The 17,414-nt window shown below is 37.3% G+C and overlaps 1 protein-coding gene across 1 annotated transcript in view; it reads left to right on the top strand.

Annotated features, from left to right (window-relative positions):
- CCDC148 (coiled-coil domain containing 148) overlaps window positions 1-13,636 on the top strand; it is a 633,004-nt gene extending 619,368 nt beyond the window's left edge. The window contains exon 15 of the mRNA XM_053698320.1: window positions 13,490-13,636. Coding sequence (XP_053554295.1) covers window positions 13,490-13,636 — 147 coding nt within the window. The remainder of the gene's footprint in view (window positions 1-13,489) is intronic.
- Window positions 13,637-17,414: the final 3,778 nt, after the last annotated feature.

Here is a 17,414-nt window from a genome sequence, read left to right as displayed (position 1 = left end):
TTAAATAACCACAATCGTGTTTGCGTCACTAGTGGGTGTTAGGTTTTTTTCAACCTTAATTTGTGCTCCATTGAAGTCTATGGGGGAATTTGATTTTGCATTCATGACTTATCAAGGTCTATTTGTTACTGCAACTTTGGGAACGCGAGAGCGCAAACTTTTTACTTAAAAAAAATAAATAGGAGTGTGAATACTTCTAGTGGTTTCACCGCTCGAATATGAGAGCAAACTACCGCTCCACTTGTAATCTTGCCCTCAGTGTTATAATAAACATCTAAAAGCAACAACAATAAATTATACCACATAATCCTAAAGAACAGGGCTGCTTAATACTGAAGCCACAACCTCTTGAGTTCCAGACTGTCTCATACAGCAATGCCGATACTTGATCTGTTCATCAGGAGTTTCTTATTGCTTATCAGCAGAAGACAAACTTAATGAAGGCCACCATTTAGGCCTAGAATACCAGCCTGGAGTGCTCTTCCATAGGCTCCAATGGAGGCCACGTTTTAATGCTGTGAGACACAGCAAACCATCTAGCGCAGCGCATGAGCAAATTGGGCAGCATTGGGCAACAAAATAAAAATATATATACAGTATATATGAATATACACATATTAACACATAAATATATATATGTTTATAATCATATACATACAGTATATGTTTACAGTAAAAACACAGTCCCTATTGACCTCAATGTAAAGGCACTTACAGTGCCGTTTTTTTTCTTCAAACACCCCACATCCCCTCATTTTAATCCTTTATAACAGTTTCATGCAGTTTTTTATTTTAAAAAGAAAGATGCACATATTTTTTTATTTGGAGGGCAATTGGGACCTCTGGTTAATAATTGTGCTAGGCACAATGTGAAACCGCAAGTTCACGTGAGCATTATCTAGCCACTTGTTATAGCTGGTTATTTAAAGTGTGCCAGTAAACGGGCAGGCAAATAGCGATATAGCAATGCACTCATAATCTAGCCCTTAGTATGGCCTAGAGTATTTCCTTCAGCTATTGGTTATTTATTTTTTTTTTTTATTTATTTTTTTTAAATAATCTTTAGTTGAGAAGAAAAAGCATGTCAGGATAAGCATATCCCACAAAAATACATAAAACAAGTATACAAACACAAATTGTGTGTATCCCAAATGAAGGGAGCTACATAACATTGGTTCTATCTAGTACTCCCGTTACATGTACAGATTGTATACTAATAGAGAAACTGGGGAACAAATCTACCATGTATAGGCTGACCATATTTCCTTGAGACAAAAACGGGACAGGGTTAAAATTCTTTATTCATAGGGAAAAAAAGTAAGATTTTAACAAAAGCTCTTTTATGACATGAATATAAACTATTGAGCCAACAATTATCCTTAGCTGAGTTGCCCAAAATCATTGTTACATGGTGGATAAACTGAGAAAAATGTGGAAATAGTTACTTGATAATGATAATTGTTATTTATAACGTCTGTACAACCAGCACTGCAGCAGCATAATAATAAGTATAATTAATGACAATTTAATTCATTGACAGGCACAGACACTGGTCTTACTTTGGCCATGCACAATTCTTGCAGAACTTAGAAATTTGATCTATTGATCACTATGTTTGTATGTTCACACTGTGACACAAGAAGATGGTAAGAATTATCTCTCTGGTGATGGTCAGCCACTAATTCGGATGATGGTAACTTCCCTCTCGTGACCAGTCTCTCTCCTCAGTTCAGTCTGACAGTTAACGACTGAGTACTGACCTGCTGTCACTTGCTTTCAATGATCACGCCCCTAATTTTGAGTGCGGGCGGCATAGACGCAGTGCTGTGGATCATGTGGGCATGGCCACCCAACCCAAACCCTGCAGTTAAAAAAAAACTACCCTTCCTGCCGGCAGGGAGTTTTAAAAATGTTAGTAAGTGGTATGTGTGCTAAAAAATGACACATGTGCTGGTCGCACAGTCTAATAACCCTCAAAACGGGACAAAATTAATATTATTAAAGAAACGACGGGACAGGGGAAGAAACATAAAATAACGGTACTGTCCCTTTCAAAACGGGACATATGGTCAGCCTAACCATGTAGCATGCCACATCTTCCCATTTTACTTTCAATTTATGTTGTAAATCAAACACTCACATAAATAGGTCCAACAAATAAGTTCACATATAGTCCAGCTGGGCTCAGAAGCCCTTCACGGATTGACACCAGGACCAAGTAGTAAGTAGATATAAAACTTCTGTAGTAAATAACACATTTAGAAAAACGTATCGAAAACTATTAAGCTATATACTGACCGTTCATATCTAGCTGCTAGAAAAAAGATATTTGCAAAAAACAGCCATAACTGATGAACCAATTTATAAATGCCCGATAATGACTAATATAACTTTATAAAGTACTCACTGAATATAAATTTGTACTATAAAAATACACATGATTCTCGGCAATGATCTTACTTAAAGAGAGACTTAGAAGATATAATCGGTATACATAATACATGTATGTCAAAATGTAGCTTTTATTTATAAGTAAGCTAAGAACACCTGCCTTAGGTTTGCAGAGAAAAAAGTGTAATGAACGGCAGGGTCCATTAGCTACAAGGTAAAGAATATTTAATACCTAGGATAGGGCAGAGACTTTAATACCTAGGATAGGGTTTCAGTTTCCCCTAACCGGAATAGTTCTAAGTATGGGGGGGAGGTAACTAGCAGGGCAATATCTCATTGCTGCAGTAACTAAATTCACAAAATAGCAATATAGATCTCAAGATTACCCCCAGTGAATATACATGGGTACGTACTACCAGCAGGGTTTTATAATAAAAAAAAAAAATATATTAAAAATCATGTGCCCTGCTATAAATCAATTACATAACTAGGCACTTTCACCCTACAGATTTCCTCAACATATATATGTGGATGCAGCAGGTTACTATCACCACATAGTAATAAGCAAAGTAGAAGTGGATGGCATCTAATTCAGCACAGAGCTGCACCTAAACGGATGTGGCGCCTTGTACTGTAGCTATACAAAAACAATAGGTCACAGATATATACAATGTTCACACATTGAGACACCTCTGGATTTAAAATAAGGAGATATATAATTAACTCACACAGGTCGCTTTTGGGTTACTATAAATATTATAAACACTATCACCTAGATTACGAGTTTTGCGTTATAAGCTGTGCGGTGCTAACGAGCAGTTTATGCTCACCGCTCACTTACAGACAGCGCTGGTATTACGGGTTTTTAGAAACCCGGCGTTAACCGCAAAAAAGTGAGCGTAGAGCAAAATTTTGCTCCACATCTCTCCTCAATACCAGCGCTGCTTACGTTAGCGGTGAGCTGGCTGAACATGCTCGTGCACGATTTCCCCATAGGAATCAATGGGAGAGAGCTGGCTGAAAAAAAACCTAACACCAGCAAAAAAAGTAGCGTAAAGCTCCTAACGCAGCCCCATTGATTCCTATGGGGAAATAAAAGTTATGTCTACACCTAACACTCTAACATGAACCCCGAGTCTAAACACCCCTAATCTTATACTTATTAACCCCTAATCTGCCGCCCCCGACATCCCTGACACCTACATTATATTATAAACCCCTAATCTGCCGCTCCGGACACCGCCACCACCTACATTATACTTATGAACCCCTAATCTGCTGCCCCCAATATTGCTGACCCTACATTATATTTATTAACCCCTAATCTGCTGCCCCCAACATGGCCACCACTATAATAAAGTTATTAACCCCTAAACCTAAGTCTAACCCTAACCCCCCTAACTTAAATATAATTTAAATAAATCTAAATAAAATTACTACAATTAACTAAATAATTCCTATTTAAAACTAAATACTTACCTATAAAATAAACCCTAAAATAGCTACAATATAACTAATAGTTACACTGTAGCTAGCTTAGGGTTTATTTTTATTTTACAGGCAACTTTGTATTTATTTTAACTAGGTAGAATAGTTATTAAATAGTTATTAACTATTTAATAACTACCTAGTTAAAATAAAGGCAAATTTACCTTTAAAATAAAACCTAACCTAAGTTACATTAACACCTAACACTACTCTATAATTAAATTAATTAACTAAATTAAATACAATTAATTACAATTAAATAAAATTATTTAAAGTACAAAAAAATACACTAAATTACAGAAAATAATAAAGAAATTACAAGATTTTTAAAATAATTACACCTAATCTAATCCCCCTAACAAAATAAAAAAGCCCTCCCAAAATAAAAAAGCCCTACCCTACACTAAATTACAAGTAGCCCTTAAAAGGGCCTTTTGCGGGGCATTGCCCCAAAGTAATCAGCTCTTTTACCTGAAAAAAAAATTACAATCCCCCCCAACATTAAAACCCACCACCCACACAACCAACCCAACTCTAAAACCCACCCAATCCCCCCTTGAAAAAACCTAACACTAACCCCCTGAAGATCACCTTACCGGGAGACGTCTTCACCCAACCGGGCCGAAGTCCTCAACGAAGCCGGGAGAAGTCTTCATCCAAGCCGGGTGAAGTGGTCCTCCAGACGGACAGAAGTCTTCCTCCAGACGGCATCTTCTATCTTCATCAATCCAGCGCTTAGCGGGTCCAACTTCAAGACATCCGACGCGGAGCATCCTCTTCTTCCAACGGCTAAACACAGAATGAAGGTTCCTTTAAATGACGTCATCCAAGATGGCGTCCCTTCAATTCCGATTGGCTGATAGAATTCTATCAGCCAATCGGAATTAAGGTAGAAAAAATCCTATTGGCTGACGCAATCAGCCAATAGGATTGAGCTTGCATTCTATTGACTGTTCCAATCAGCCAATAGAATGCAAGCTCAATCCTATTGGCTGATTGGATCAGCCAATAGGATTGGACTTCAATCCTATTGGCTGATTGCATCAGCCAATAGGATTTTTTCTACCTTAATTCCGATTGGCTGATAGAATTCTATCAGCCAATTGGAATTGAAGGGACGCCATCTTGGATGACGTCATTTAAAAGAAACTTCATTCTGTGTTTAGCCGTCAGAAGAAGAGGATGCTCAGCTTCGGATGTCTTGAAGATGGACCCGCTCCGCGCCGGATGGATGAAGATAGAAGATGCCGTCTGGATGAAGACTTCTGTCCGTCTGGAGGACCACTTCGCTCGGCTTGGATGAAGACTTCTCCCGGCTTCGTTGAGGACTTCGGCCCGGTTGGGTGAAGACATCTCCCGGTAATGTGATCTTCATGGGGTTAGTGTTAGGTTTTTTTAAGGGGGGATTGGGTGGGTTTTAGAGTAGGGTTGGTTGTGTGGGTGGTGGGTTTTAATGTTGGGGGGGGATTGTCATTTTTTTTTCAGGTAAAAGAGCTGATTACTTTGGGGCAATGCCCCGCAAAAGGCCCTTTTAAGGGCTATTTGTAATTTACTGTAGGGTAGGGCTTATTTTTTATTTTGGGGGGGCTTTTTTATTTTGTTAGGGGGATTAGATTAGGTGTAATTATTTTAAAAATCTTGTAATTTCTTTATTATTTTCTGTAATTTAGTGTATTTTTTTGTACTTTAGATAATTTTATATAATTGTAATTAATTGTATTTAATTTAGGTAATTAATTTAATTATAGTGTAGTGTTAGGTGTAATTGTAACTTAGGTTAGGTTTTATTTTACAGTTAAATTTGTCTTTATTTTAACTAGGTAGTTATAAAATAGTTAATAACTATTTAATAACTATTCTACCTAGTTAAAATAAATACAAAGTTGCCTGTAAAATAAAAATAAACCCTAAGCTAGCTACAATGTAACTATTCGTTATATTGTAGCTAGCTTAGGTTTATTTTACAGGTAAGTATTTAGTTTTAAATAGGAATAATTTAGTTAATTGTAGTAATTTTATTTAGATTTATTTAAATTATATTTAAGTTAGGGGGTGTTAGGGTTAGGGTTAGACTTAGGTTTAGGGGTTAATAACTTTATTATAGTGGCGGCGACGTTGGGGGCGTCAGATTAGGGGTTAATAAATGTAGGTAGGTGGCGGCGATGTTAGGGCTGTCAGATTAGGGGTTAATAATATTTAAATAGTGTTTGCGATGCGAGAGTGCAGCGGTTTAGGGGTTAATATATTTATTATAGTGGCGGCGATGTCCGGTTCGGCAGATTAGGGGTTAAAATATTTATTTTAGTGTTTGCGATGAGTAGGGCCTCGGTTTAGGGGTTAATAGGTAGTTTATGGGTGTTAGTGTACTTTTTAGCACTTTAGTTAAGAGTTTTATGCTACGGCGTTGTAGTGTAAAACTCTTAACTACTGACTTTAAAATGCGGTACCAGTCTTGACATGAGAGGGTTTACCGCTCTCTTTTGGTCAGACTCGTAATACCGGCGCTATGCAAGTCCCATTGAAAATATAGGATACGCAATTGACGTAAGTGGATTTGCGGTATTTCCGAGTCTGGCCAAAAAAGTGAGCGGTACACCTGTACCTGCAAGACTCGTAATACCAGCGGGGGTTAAAAAGCAGCGATGGGACCAGCCAACGCTGCTTTTTAAGCCTAATGCAAGACTCGTAATCTAGGCCTATATATTTAATGCAGAGAACAAGAGGCATCTAATTAGCCATTTGTGGTATATCAACCAGGGAGTAGCTAAAATGTATAATAGTAAGCTTATTATATTCTAGTGTATGACACACAGAACATATACTAAAAGGAAATGTTACTATCTCGAATATAAGGTCTGTGAACCTAAACCATCCTAAACGTGACACTGAGCCAGGACTGTGGGGTATAAGCCCTGTGAAATACAGTTAAGCTTGGTATTACCCAAACAAGGGACATATCACTCAAAGAGTTAGGTATATCCTTAGTTAATACCTTAATATGCCATGTGTGATAAACACTCTATATACAGAACAGGGTACACAAGTGTTACAGCCTATTGTTCTGGTGCCAAAAACAGAAATGAGTGATAACAAGGACAGTACTAAGCTGCATTTAAACTGGCATGCCACCCTATAATATACGCTAACAGTTACGCGCAATCGATAAGGAGTTTATTGCGGGTGTATGCCCTTGCAGGGTTTTCCACTCGTATTACAAGTTGAAAGTTAGCATGATTGCTTGAGCACAATAATAACTGCGTCCTCAGAGCTCTGGTTAACTGTTTTGCAAAAAAAAAAAAGTATCACAAAAAACATCAAATATACATTACATAGTACACGTCCACTCATAATAACACTATCTGCTAAAAAATTATTATATAAAAATATTGCAAAAAAACGTTATAAGGACTCAAAGGTTTGAGGTCTCAGGTGTTAGGAGAAAAAAGACAGGCAAATGGCTTTAACATTGAGATACATACATATACATGTCTAAAGATGTATATGTATGTATGTATATATACTGTATATCACTGGTTTTCATACCTGTTCTAAGGTCTCCCTAATAGGCCACATTTTATGGATATCTGAACTGGAGCACAGGTGAAACAATCAGCTGATAAGTAAACATGGTTATTTTACCTGCTCTCATCCAAGGTAATACAGAAAACCTGTCCTGTTGGGGAGGCCTGAGGACAGGTTTGAAAACCACTGATATATATACTGTGTGTGTATATATATATATATATATATATATATATATATATATATATATATATATATATATATATATATATATATATATAAATAAAATGTGTGTGTGTCTATATATGTGTACATATGTATACATATATAGACATAAACACTCACGGCCACTTTATTAGGTACAGCTTGCTAGTACCGGGTTGGACCCCCTTTTGCCTTCAGAACTGCCTTTATTCTTTGTGGCATAGATTCAACAATGTGTTGGAAACATTCCTCAGACATTTTGGTCCATATTGACAGTGCTGCAGATTTCTCGGCTGCACATCCATTATGCGAATCTCCCATTCCTCCACATCCCAAGGGGCTCTAATCGATTGAGATCTGGTGACTGTGGAGGCCATTGGAGTACAGTGAACTCATTGCCATGTTCATTGCCATTTTGCCACAATGGCACGCCCGCCGCAGCCCTTGGTGGCAAGAAGGAGAGGGGGAGACAGTCGCAGACCAGAGAGAGGAGACCCGGGGAGCAATTACCGCTGCCATACCGCCTCTAGGATGCCGCCGAAGCCCAGGAGCAGTAAATGTCTGACCGTGCTTTACATTCCTGCTTTTTAAATAAAGATAGCAAGAGAAAGAAGAAAATGTATATTAATCATGAAAGAATCTAAATCATGAAAGAAAAAAAAATGGGTTTAGTATCCCTTAAAGCTACATTACAATAAATAGATTTAAAATTTTAGGAGAACAAATTATTCATTCTCATTGGAAATGCATAAGACTTGGTGCAGGCCCTTTAAACAACACTATATACTATAGAACATACGGCTAGATTACGAGTTTTGCGGTATGGGTGAAAAAGCAGCGTTAAGGCTCTTTTTCACTACCGCTGGTATTATGAGTTTTGCAGGCATAGCTGCACCGCACACTTTTTTGGCCGTAACGCAGCGTAATTACCGCAGTTTTCAAAAAGTCCTTTTTTCAATGGGACTTCCACAGCGCCGGTATTACGAGTCTGCCTGGGAGGCCAAAAAGTGAGCAGTACAGCCTATACCGTCAAGATCCATACCGTAAACTGAAAGTCAGTAGTGATGGGTTTTATGCTACAAAGCTGTAGCATAAAACTCATAACTAAAGTGCTAAAAAGTACACTAACACCCATAAACTACCTATTAACCTCTAAACCGAGGCCCTCCTGCATTGCAAACACTAAAATAAAAATATTAACCCCTAATCTGCCGCTCCGGACATCGCCGCCACTATAATAAATATGAAATGTTCAAAAAGGATGCCAGCACTTGGATACAAAGTATTAATTTATTTTAGACCTTAAAATTGCGATGTTTCGGGGTGACCCCCCTTAATCATGCAATGTACGGTACATTGCATGATTAAAAGGGGGTCACCCCGAAACGTCGCAATTTTAAGGTCTAAAATAAATTAATAATTTGTATCCAAGTGCTGGCATCCTTTTTGAAGATTTCCTATTGCTTTGGGGTGTAGCAGTTGAACCCCTATGCCTTAGCACTAACAGTGGTTCTGTCTCACTTCTCACCGATTCTATTGCCACTATAATAAACATATTAACCCCTAAACCGCCAAACTCCCACCTCGCAAACACTAGTTAAATATTATTAACCCCTAATCTGCTGTCCTTAACATCGCCACAACCTACATTAGTTATTCACCCCTAATCTGCCTCCCCCAACCTCGCCACCACTATACTAAAGTCATTAACCCCTAAACTAGGATTGATCTTCAATCCTATTGGATGATCCAATCAGCCAATAGGATTGAGCTCACATTCTATTGGCTGATTGGAACAGCCAATAGAATTCAAGCTCAATCCTATTGGCTGATTGGATCATCCAATAGGATTGAAACTCAATCCTAATGACTGATTGCATCAGCCAATAGGATTTTTTCACCTTTAATTCCGATTGGCTGATAGAATTCTATCAGCCAATCGGAATTAAAGGGATGCCATCTTGGATGATGTCACTTAAAGGAACTTTCATTCTGGAAGAGTCGTCGTAAGAATAGGATGCCCCGCGCCGGATGTCTTGAAGATGGAGCCGCTCCGCGCCGGATGAATGAAGATAGAAGATGCCGTCTGGATGAAGACTTCTGCCGTCTGGAGGACCTCTTCTGCCGGCTTGGATGAAGACTTCTCCTGGCTTCGTTGAGGACTTCTTGCCGCTTGGATGAAGACTTCTCTCGGCTTCGTTCAAGATGGATGTCCGGTCTTCAAAACTGTAAGTGGATCTTCGGGGGTTAGTGTTTGTATAGTGTTTTTTTTAAGGGTTTATTGGGTGGCTTAAGGTTTTATTTTTAGATTAGGGTTTGGGCACTTGAAAAAGAGCTAAATGCCCTTTTAAGGGCAATGCCCATACAAATGCCCTTTTCAGGTCAATGAGGAGATTAGGTTTTTTTAGATAGGATTTTATTTGGGGGGATGGTTGTGTGGGTGGTGGGTTTTACTGTTGGGGGGTTGTTTGTATTTTTTTTTACAGGTAAAAGAGCCGATTTATTTGGGGCAATGCCCCGCAAAAGGCCCTTTTAAGGGCTATTGGTAGTTTAGTTTAGGCTAGTTTTTTTTTTATTTTGGGGGGCTTTTTTATTTTGATAGGGCTATTAGATTAGGTGTAATTAGTTTAAATATCTGATCATTTATTTTTTTATTTTGTGTAATTTAGTGGTTTTTTTGTTTGTAATTTAGCTAATTGCATTTTATTTGTGTAATGTATTTAATTATAGTGTAAGGTTAGGTGTTAGTGTAAGACAGGTTAGGTTTTATTTTACAGGTAAATTTGTATTTATTTTAGCTAGGTAGTTAGTAAATAGTTAATAACTATTTAGTAACTATTCTACCTAGTTAAAATAAATACAAACTTTCCTGTAAAATAAAAATAAACCCTAAGCTAGATACAATGTAACTATTAGTTATATTGTAGCAAGCTTAGGGTTTATTTTACAGGTAAGTGTTTAGTTAAAAATAGGAATTATTTAGGTAATGATAGTAGGTTTTATTTAGATTTATTTTAATTATATTTAAGTTAGGGGGTGTTAGGGTTAGACTTAGGTTTAGGGGTTAATAAATGTAGTATAGTGGCGGCGACGTTGGGGGTGGCAGATTAGGGGTTAATAAATGTAGGTAGGTGGCGGCGATGTTAGGGGCAGCAGATTAGGGGTTAATAATATTTAACTAGTGTTTGTGATGCGGGAGTGTGGCGGTGTAGGGGTTAATATGTTTATTATAGTGGCGGCGATGCCCGGAGCGGCAGATTAGGGGTTAATAAGTATAATGTAGGTGTCAGCGATGTCGGGGCAGAAGATTAGGGGTTAATAAGTGTAAGATTAGGGTTGTTTAGACTCTGGGTTCATGTCAGGGTGTTAGGTGTAAACATAAATTTTCTTTCCCCATAGGTATCAATGGGGCTGCGTTACTGAGCTTTACGCTGCTTTTTTTTCAACCAGCTCTCCCCATTGATGTCTATGGGGAAATCCTGCACGAGCACGTAAAACCAGCTCACCGCGACTTTCAGCAGCGCTGGTATTGGAGTGCGGTATGGAGCTCAATTTTGCTTTACGCTCACTTCTTGCCTGATAACGCCGGGTTTTTGTAAACCTGTAATACCAGCACTGTAGGGAAGTTAGCGGTGCAATAACTTGCAAGTTATTACCAAGCAGCTCTTACCGCAAAACTCGTAATCTTGCCGATAGGTTATATAGGTAGATTACAATTAATGGAGCTGCACCTACCTCAGAAACTCAGCCTACAGAACAAGTTTCACTGTGAAGAATACTGCTATCACAAAAATGCCTTCAAAAACTTACAGAACAAAGGAATTAAAATAAAAAGAAAATATCTTTCTATTAAAGAAACCTGTTTAACATGTGCTAAAAATAAACAACGTGAATACAGTTTAAGAGAAATAAATTAACAATGAGACAACCCAGCCTACAGCCAGCTCACTCGATCCAAGTATAGTTGTTAAAGGGATAAATAAGTGAAAAATTATCTAATTGTTAGTAAGTGAGTGATCTATGCCCTCTGGTGACCACTTCATGCAATTTATATAGTGAGATATGTTTTTCACAATTACACACTGTGTCATCTGTGCATGATCCATACATGAAGTGGTTAACTTAGGAAGAGTTATATAAAGAGGAAATACTCAAACTGCAGTAGTCCCTGAGGAAATGCAATTTGCATGAAACGCGTAGAATCTGCGCCACTCAGACATCTCTTTCACTGTGGGAGCTGTGCCTTAACGTTTTAACATGTTATAGAATAAAATTTTGTTTTCATTTTTTCAATTTGTCGCCTGTTCTTCGTGTAACTCAAGCTGCACTTGATTTGTGCATTGCAGCTTCTTAGCCTACCTAGGTAAGTTCAATAAAGGATACTAAATACATTTTATTTTGTAAAAGGAAAAGTTGCTTAAAATGATATGCTCTATCGGAACCATGAAAGTTTAATTTTGACTTTCCAGTCACTATAATGACAGGAGCACACTATAATGAAACGCCGGAAAAGTTAGGTAAGCGATACTCAATCATTTTCTAACAGAATGTTGCCTTTGCAACAACGCATATGATTTAAAACTTTCCCATTACATTCAATTGCTGTGTAGCTTTCAGCAAAAGCTAATTTGCTGTTTTATACACTCTTTGGTTCATGTCATGTTGAACTTATTTTATTTCACATTTTTGTCTCAAGAAACATTTGTCATTTGCTGTCACCTTAACATTTTTAAGATATCTCAAATGATTGGAAAAAAATAGTATTAAAGTCGACCATTTGTATTGACCCTTATTTTTCTCTGTAGAGACAATTTGTCTTTTGTGTCACCTTTAAATACTTTTTAGTTGACAAATGCTTGTACTACTGCTCAACTATTAAAACTAACCCTTGGTCTTTTGCTATTTCAGATTTTTATACTGTCTTTGTATCATACCTATTTTTTTCTTTTTATCACTTTAGACATGTCCCTTAAAGGGACATAATACTCATATGCGAAATCACTTGAAACTGATGCAGTATAACTGTAAAAAGCTGACAGGAAAATATCACCTGAGCATCTCTATGTAAAAAAGGAAGATATTTACCTCACAATCTCCTCAGCTCAGCAGAGTAAGTTCTGTGTAAAAAGTTATACTTCACCTGCTCCCAGCTGCAGGTAAAAAAAATAAAAAAAATGAAGAAATGAACAGCAGCCAATCAGCATCAGCAGTGCTGAGGTCATGAACTCTTTTACTGTGATCTCATGAGATTTGACTTAACTCTCATGAGATTTAATTGTAAACTTCCCTAAACTGAATAGGGAAATAATATGAGAGTGCACAAGGCTCATCCCTTCAGCTGTCCCAGGACAGACATACTAATATGCTGCTTAGAAATCCTTTACAATGGGATGTGGCTACTGACTAACTTTTGAGGTAAAATATCTTTCTTTTTTACATAGAGATGTTCAGGTGATATTTTCTAGTCAGCTTTTTACAGCTATGCTGCATCACTTTCAAGTGTTTAAACATTTGGGTATTATGGCCCTTTAAATAGAATAGTGTCTGTATATTAAAGATACGAAACCCCAAAATGTTGTTTTATGATTCAGACAAACCAAACAATTTTAATAATATCGCAATCTATTCTTGCAAAACTGTTGCCATATAGTGCTCCAGATGCGCATGCTCCTGAGCTTACCTTCCTGCTTTTCAACAAAAGATACCAAAAGAACAAAGTAAAATAATAGAAGTAAATTAGAAATATTTTGGGTTTCATATCTCTTTAAACAATGTGGTAAATTATTTTGCTCAACTTTTGTTGAATCTACATTTTCTGTAATTATTAGCATATGTTGATCATTATTGATCGCTACACATTATTGTATGTTTTTATAATAAACAGATTATCTCTGATCCAAGAGTTCGAGTAGAGATGGCACTTCGTGAAGCCGGACTTCATAACACACGTTATGCAAAGGAAATATTACCACAAATCTTGCCACCAAGACCACCCAGGAGGGATATGGAGTCCACTGTTTTTAAAAAGTAACATCATTTATATTTATTAACTGACATTATTTTTGCTTTTTTATATGATTTGTTAATAAAATGTTGAACTTTTCTCAGTATAAATTATTATAAAAATACTTTTCTCAGAGGTTATCAGTTCAATTTGACTCCTTCACCACTAATAATTTTCCGAAACCACAGTTTTAAATTGTTTCTAAGTCTGTTTACTATTCACATTATGGGGAGCAGAATTTACAATTACAATTTTTTTTCACAGCTTAGTCTGTAGGGTTTAACAGTCCTAGTATAGGATTGAGGACCGATTGGATAGGACTGAAACAAAGCCCAGTATTTTAACCTGGACATTACTAAACAAATACAAAATGTAGTCATTTGAAAATTATGGAAGATAGTTGCCGAGGCAGGTTGCAAGCATGGTCAGCCAAAGTCATATATAGCAAGACATTTTAATATTTGACTTAAAGGGACAGTCAACTCCACAATTTGTATTGTTTAAAAAGATAGATAATCCTTTATTACCTATTCCCCAGTTTTGTATAACCAACATGGTTTTAATAATATACTTTTAACCTCTGTGATTACCTTTTATCTAAGCCTCTTTTGACAGCTCCCCTGATCACATGGCTATTTATTTATGTATTATCTATTGACTTGCATTTTAGCCAATTAGTGCAGTGTCATCCACAACTCCATGGGAGAGCGCACAATGTTATCTATATGACACACATGGATTAGCAATGTCTTGTGAAAAGCTAATAAAAAGCATGTGATAAAAGTCTGTCTGTAGTGGCTTAGAAACATGCAGAAATTTAGAGGTCTAAATGTTATAAAGTATATTAATATAACAATGTTGGTTGTGCAATTATCTATCTATTAAAACAATAAAAAATCATTGTAGGCTGTCCCTTTAAACAAAGCATAATCTACATTCAGCAACTGGAGCAGGCCATGGTAATACACAGAAAAACAGAGCAAAGCAGATTGGTAAGATCACAAAATACAGTCAGAAGAAGATAAACTTACATCCAAAAGTGCAGAAAAAATGGCAATACATAGGTGGTGAGATACTACTGGTGCTGTCTTAAAGAGCTGTAATCATGTAAGAATGGAGTAAAAACATGATTTGTACAAAAAAATGTGTCTAAGTAGATGTGAACATGAATTATGCAGGAAAATAATGCAGAACAGTGAAGTAAATTTAGGGCTAGATTACAAGTGGTGCGCTATCGTTAGCGTGAGGAGTGTAAACGTGATTGTGATATTCCAGGAGGGGGGTTTATACTCAAATCAAATTACAAGTAGTGCATTGTTTACAATTTAAGGAATGCAAGAGCACCCCTATATAAGGGGGAACCTCGCATTCAAGCTTAAGTGGGAGGCGGTGACCGAATGAAGATGTATCGGTGAACGATAATAAGATAAGAAGCAGCAGCATTGGATGGAACATAGAAGATGGAAGAAGGCGCTATGGATGAAGAAAGAAGAGGAGAACTGCCGGAGGCGATCACTAAGGGATTAAATGCCCTACATCTCCTGAGTGTCTGTATGTAACATAACTAAGTAATAACTTAACACTTAACAGTTGAACTTCAGTAATTTTGTCAATAAAACTCGACACAATATGTGGGTGAAAGACCCGTGGGTCGTATTTATTAATACCAGCAATGGGAACTGGCAACGACAGGTAAATCAATCATGGGTGGCGGCAATCGGGGCCTACATAACTAACTATATATATAACCCCTTCTAGAAAATGGCCAAGGGACACTGCTGCAGACCACAAGCCCCGAGCCTGTGACGTCACCCTGACCGCAATGGCCGTCCTTCAAAACCTCCTTCCAGTCTGCAGCCGTGATCCTGACCATCCGCCAGAGTAGGGTGCCAACATTAGAAACTCCAAACCAGTAGGTCCAGCCTTGACTTGACGAACAGCATGTCAGTAACTGGGGAGCTCAAGTTACCATCCTTGGACTTATGGAAGTAGTTTGAGTAACCCTCTTCCAGCCTCAGACACCTAGTCTCATATAGAGACACTAAACAGAAAACGATTGCCGCCTTTAACAGTAACATTTGCAAATCAACAATGCATATCAGGGATGGGAGGGTGGAGAAAGATCTTCCAGGGATCCACAGGAACAAAGAGGAAGTGGACTCCCTGCACATCCCATATATAAGGTTGGTAAACCCCTCCCAACACAATACAACATTGTAACAAGTACACACACAGCAGCAGCACTCACTCAACCAGGCCTTAACCCTTAGCTACGCTCCGGGCTAATTGCCCTGCACTTTCTATAGGAGCTGGATTCAAGTCTGGTGAATACCAATTTTGGGGTTTAGTGACAGGAGTTCTTTGGGTGGGTTTTTTCTTTTTAGATTAGGGTGCAAAAGAACTGAGATAACTGATGCCCTTTTCAGGACATCTTTGTTATAGGATAGAGTTTTTTTTAGATTAGAATATTTTGGGCAGCAAAAGTGCTGAGTCACTTTAGGGCACTGCGCTACCATATGTCCGTATCAAGGCAATTTTTAGAATAGGTTTTTTTAGATAGGCTTTTTTTCAGGGGGAGGGGGTTACCTTTATTGTTGAATGGGGTTGCATTTTTTTTCTTTAAAGAGATATGTCACTTTAGAGCAATGCCCTACACAAAGCTCTTCTAAGGGCTATTGCTATAGTAAATTTTAGTGTTAGACTAGGATTTTTATTTTTGGGGCGGGTTTTCTTTAAGGGGAGCTTTAGTTTTAGAATAGGTATAACTGTTTTTTAAATTTTTTGTAATGTTTCTTTTATTATCTGTAATGGTATTTTTTTATTTTATGTAATGTTTTTTTCTGTTATGTTAGTTTTTTTTTATGTAATGTTATTTTTTTTATTTTTTTGTAATAGTAGTTTTTTAAATAACTTTGAAGGTGTTGGGTGTGGTAGTTTAGGGGTTAATAGTGTAGTGGGGTACTTTGCAATGTGGGGGTATGGCAAGTATGTTCTATTGTGAAAAATAATCTTCATTTACTTGAGGAGGATGATACTCTTAGATATCCTATATTGGTGCTTGTAAATTTGTGCCCAAAAGACCACCTACATTGTCCTCTAGATTATCCCCTAGTCTAGTTTGTTCTGATAATACTGACAGAAGCAATTGGATTAAAAAGAAAGGGACCTATAGATGTGGCCATGGTCCATGTGTAACCTGTGGCTTCTTACATGTGGGGAATGGTTTTAGGAGCACCGTAATGGGTGAAGAATTTACACATAAATTTTATGCTAACTGTAGGACTACTTTTGTAGTTTATCTCCTTGAGTGTAAACTTTGTTTATTGCAATATACAGGTCAAACAACCAGAGAATTGAGATCTAGGATTAGGGAGCATATAAGGGACACTAGAGAGTATGTTAAAGAATCTGCAGTGGCCAGGCATTTTAATTTGATTCATATGACTAATGCTTTCAATATGAAGGTTCAAGCCATTGATCGAGTAATGTTTCCCCCTAGGGGATGTGATAGATATAAGTTATTATTTAAACAAGAACTATATTCGATTTATAGATTGAGTAATGTCACCCCCAAGGCTTGAACCGTGAATGGGACATGAGCTATTTTGTTGAATAATAATGGGATATTTTAGTATTCACATATACATATTATTATGTCTTTAGACTGTCCCATTTTTGGTTCATGTAGCTCTAAGTGTTAATGAAGTTATAAATTATTATGTATCATTTATTATATATTCTCTATCTAATGATTACTCTATTACTCTATGGTAGATCTCATTTTGAATTAGTATAGGGGTGCACT

Source organism: Bombina bombina, chromosome 1 (assembly GCF_027579735.1).
Source record: "Bombina bombina isolate aBomBom1 chromosome 1, aBomBom1.pri, whole genome shotgun sequence".
NCBI classification, from domain to species: domain Eukaryota; kingdom Metazoa; phylum Chordata; class Amphibia; order Anura; family Bombinatoridae; genus Bombina; species Bombina bombina.
Note: the sequence above shows the minus strand (reverse complement) of the source record. Positions and strands in the feature narration are given on the sequence as shown.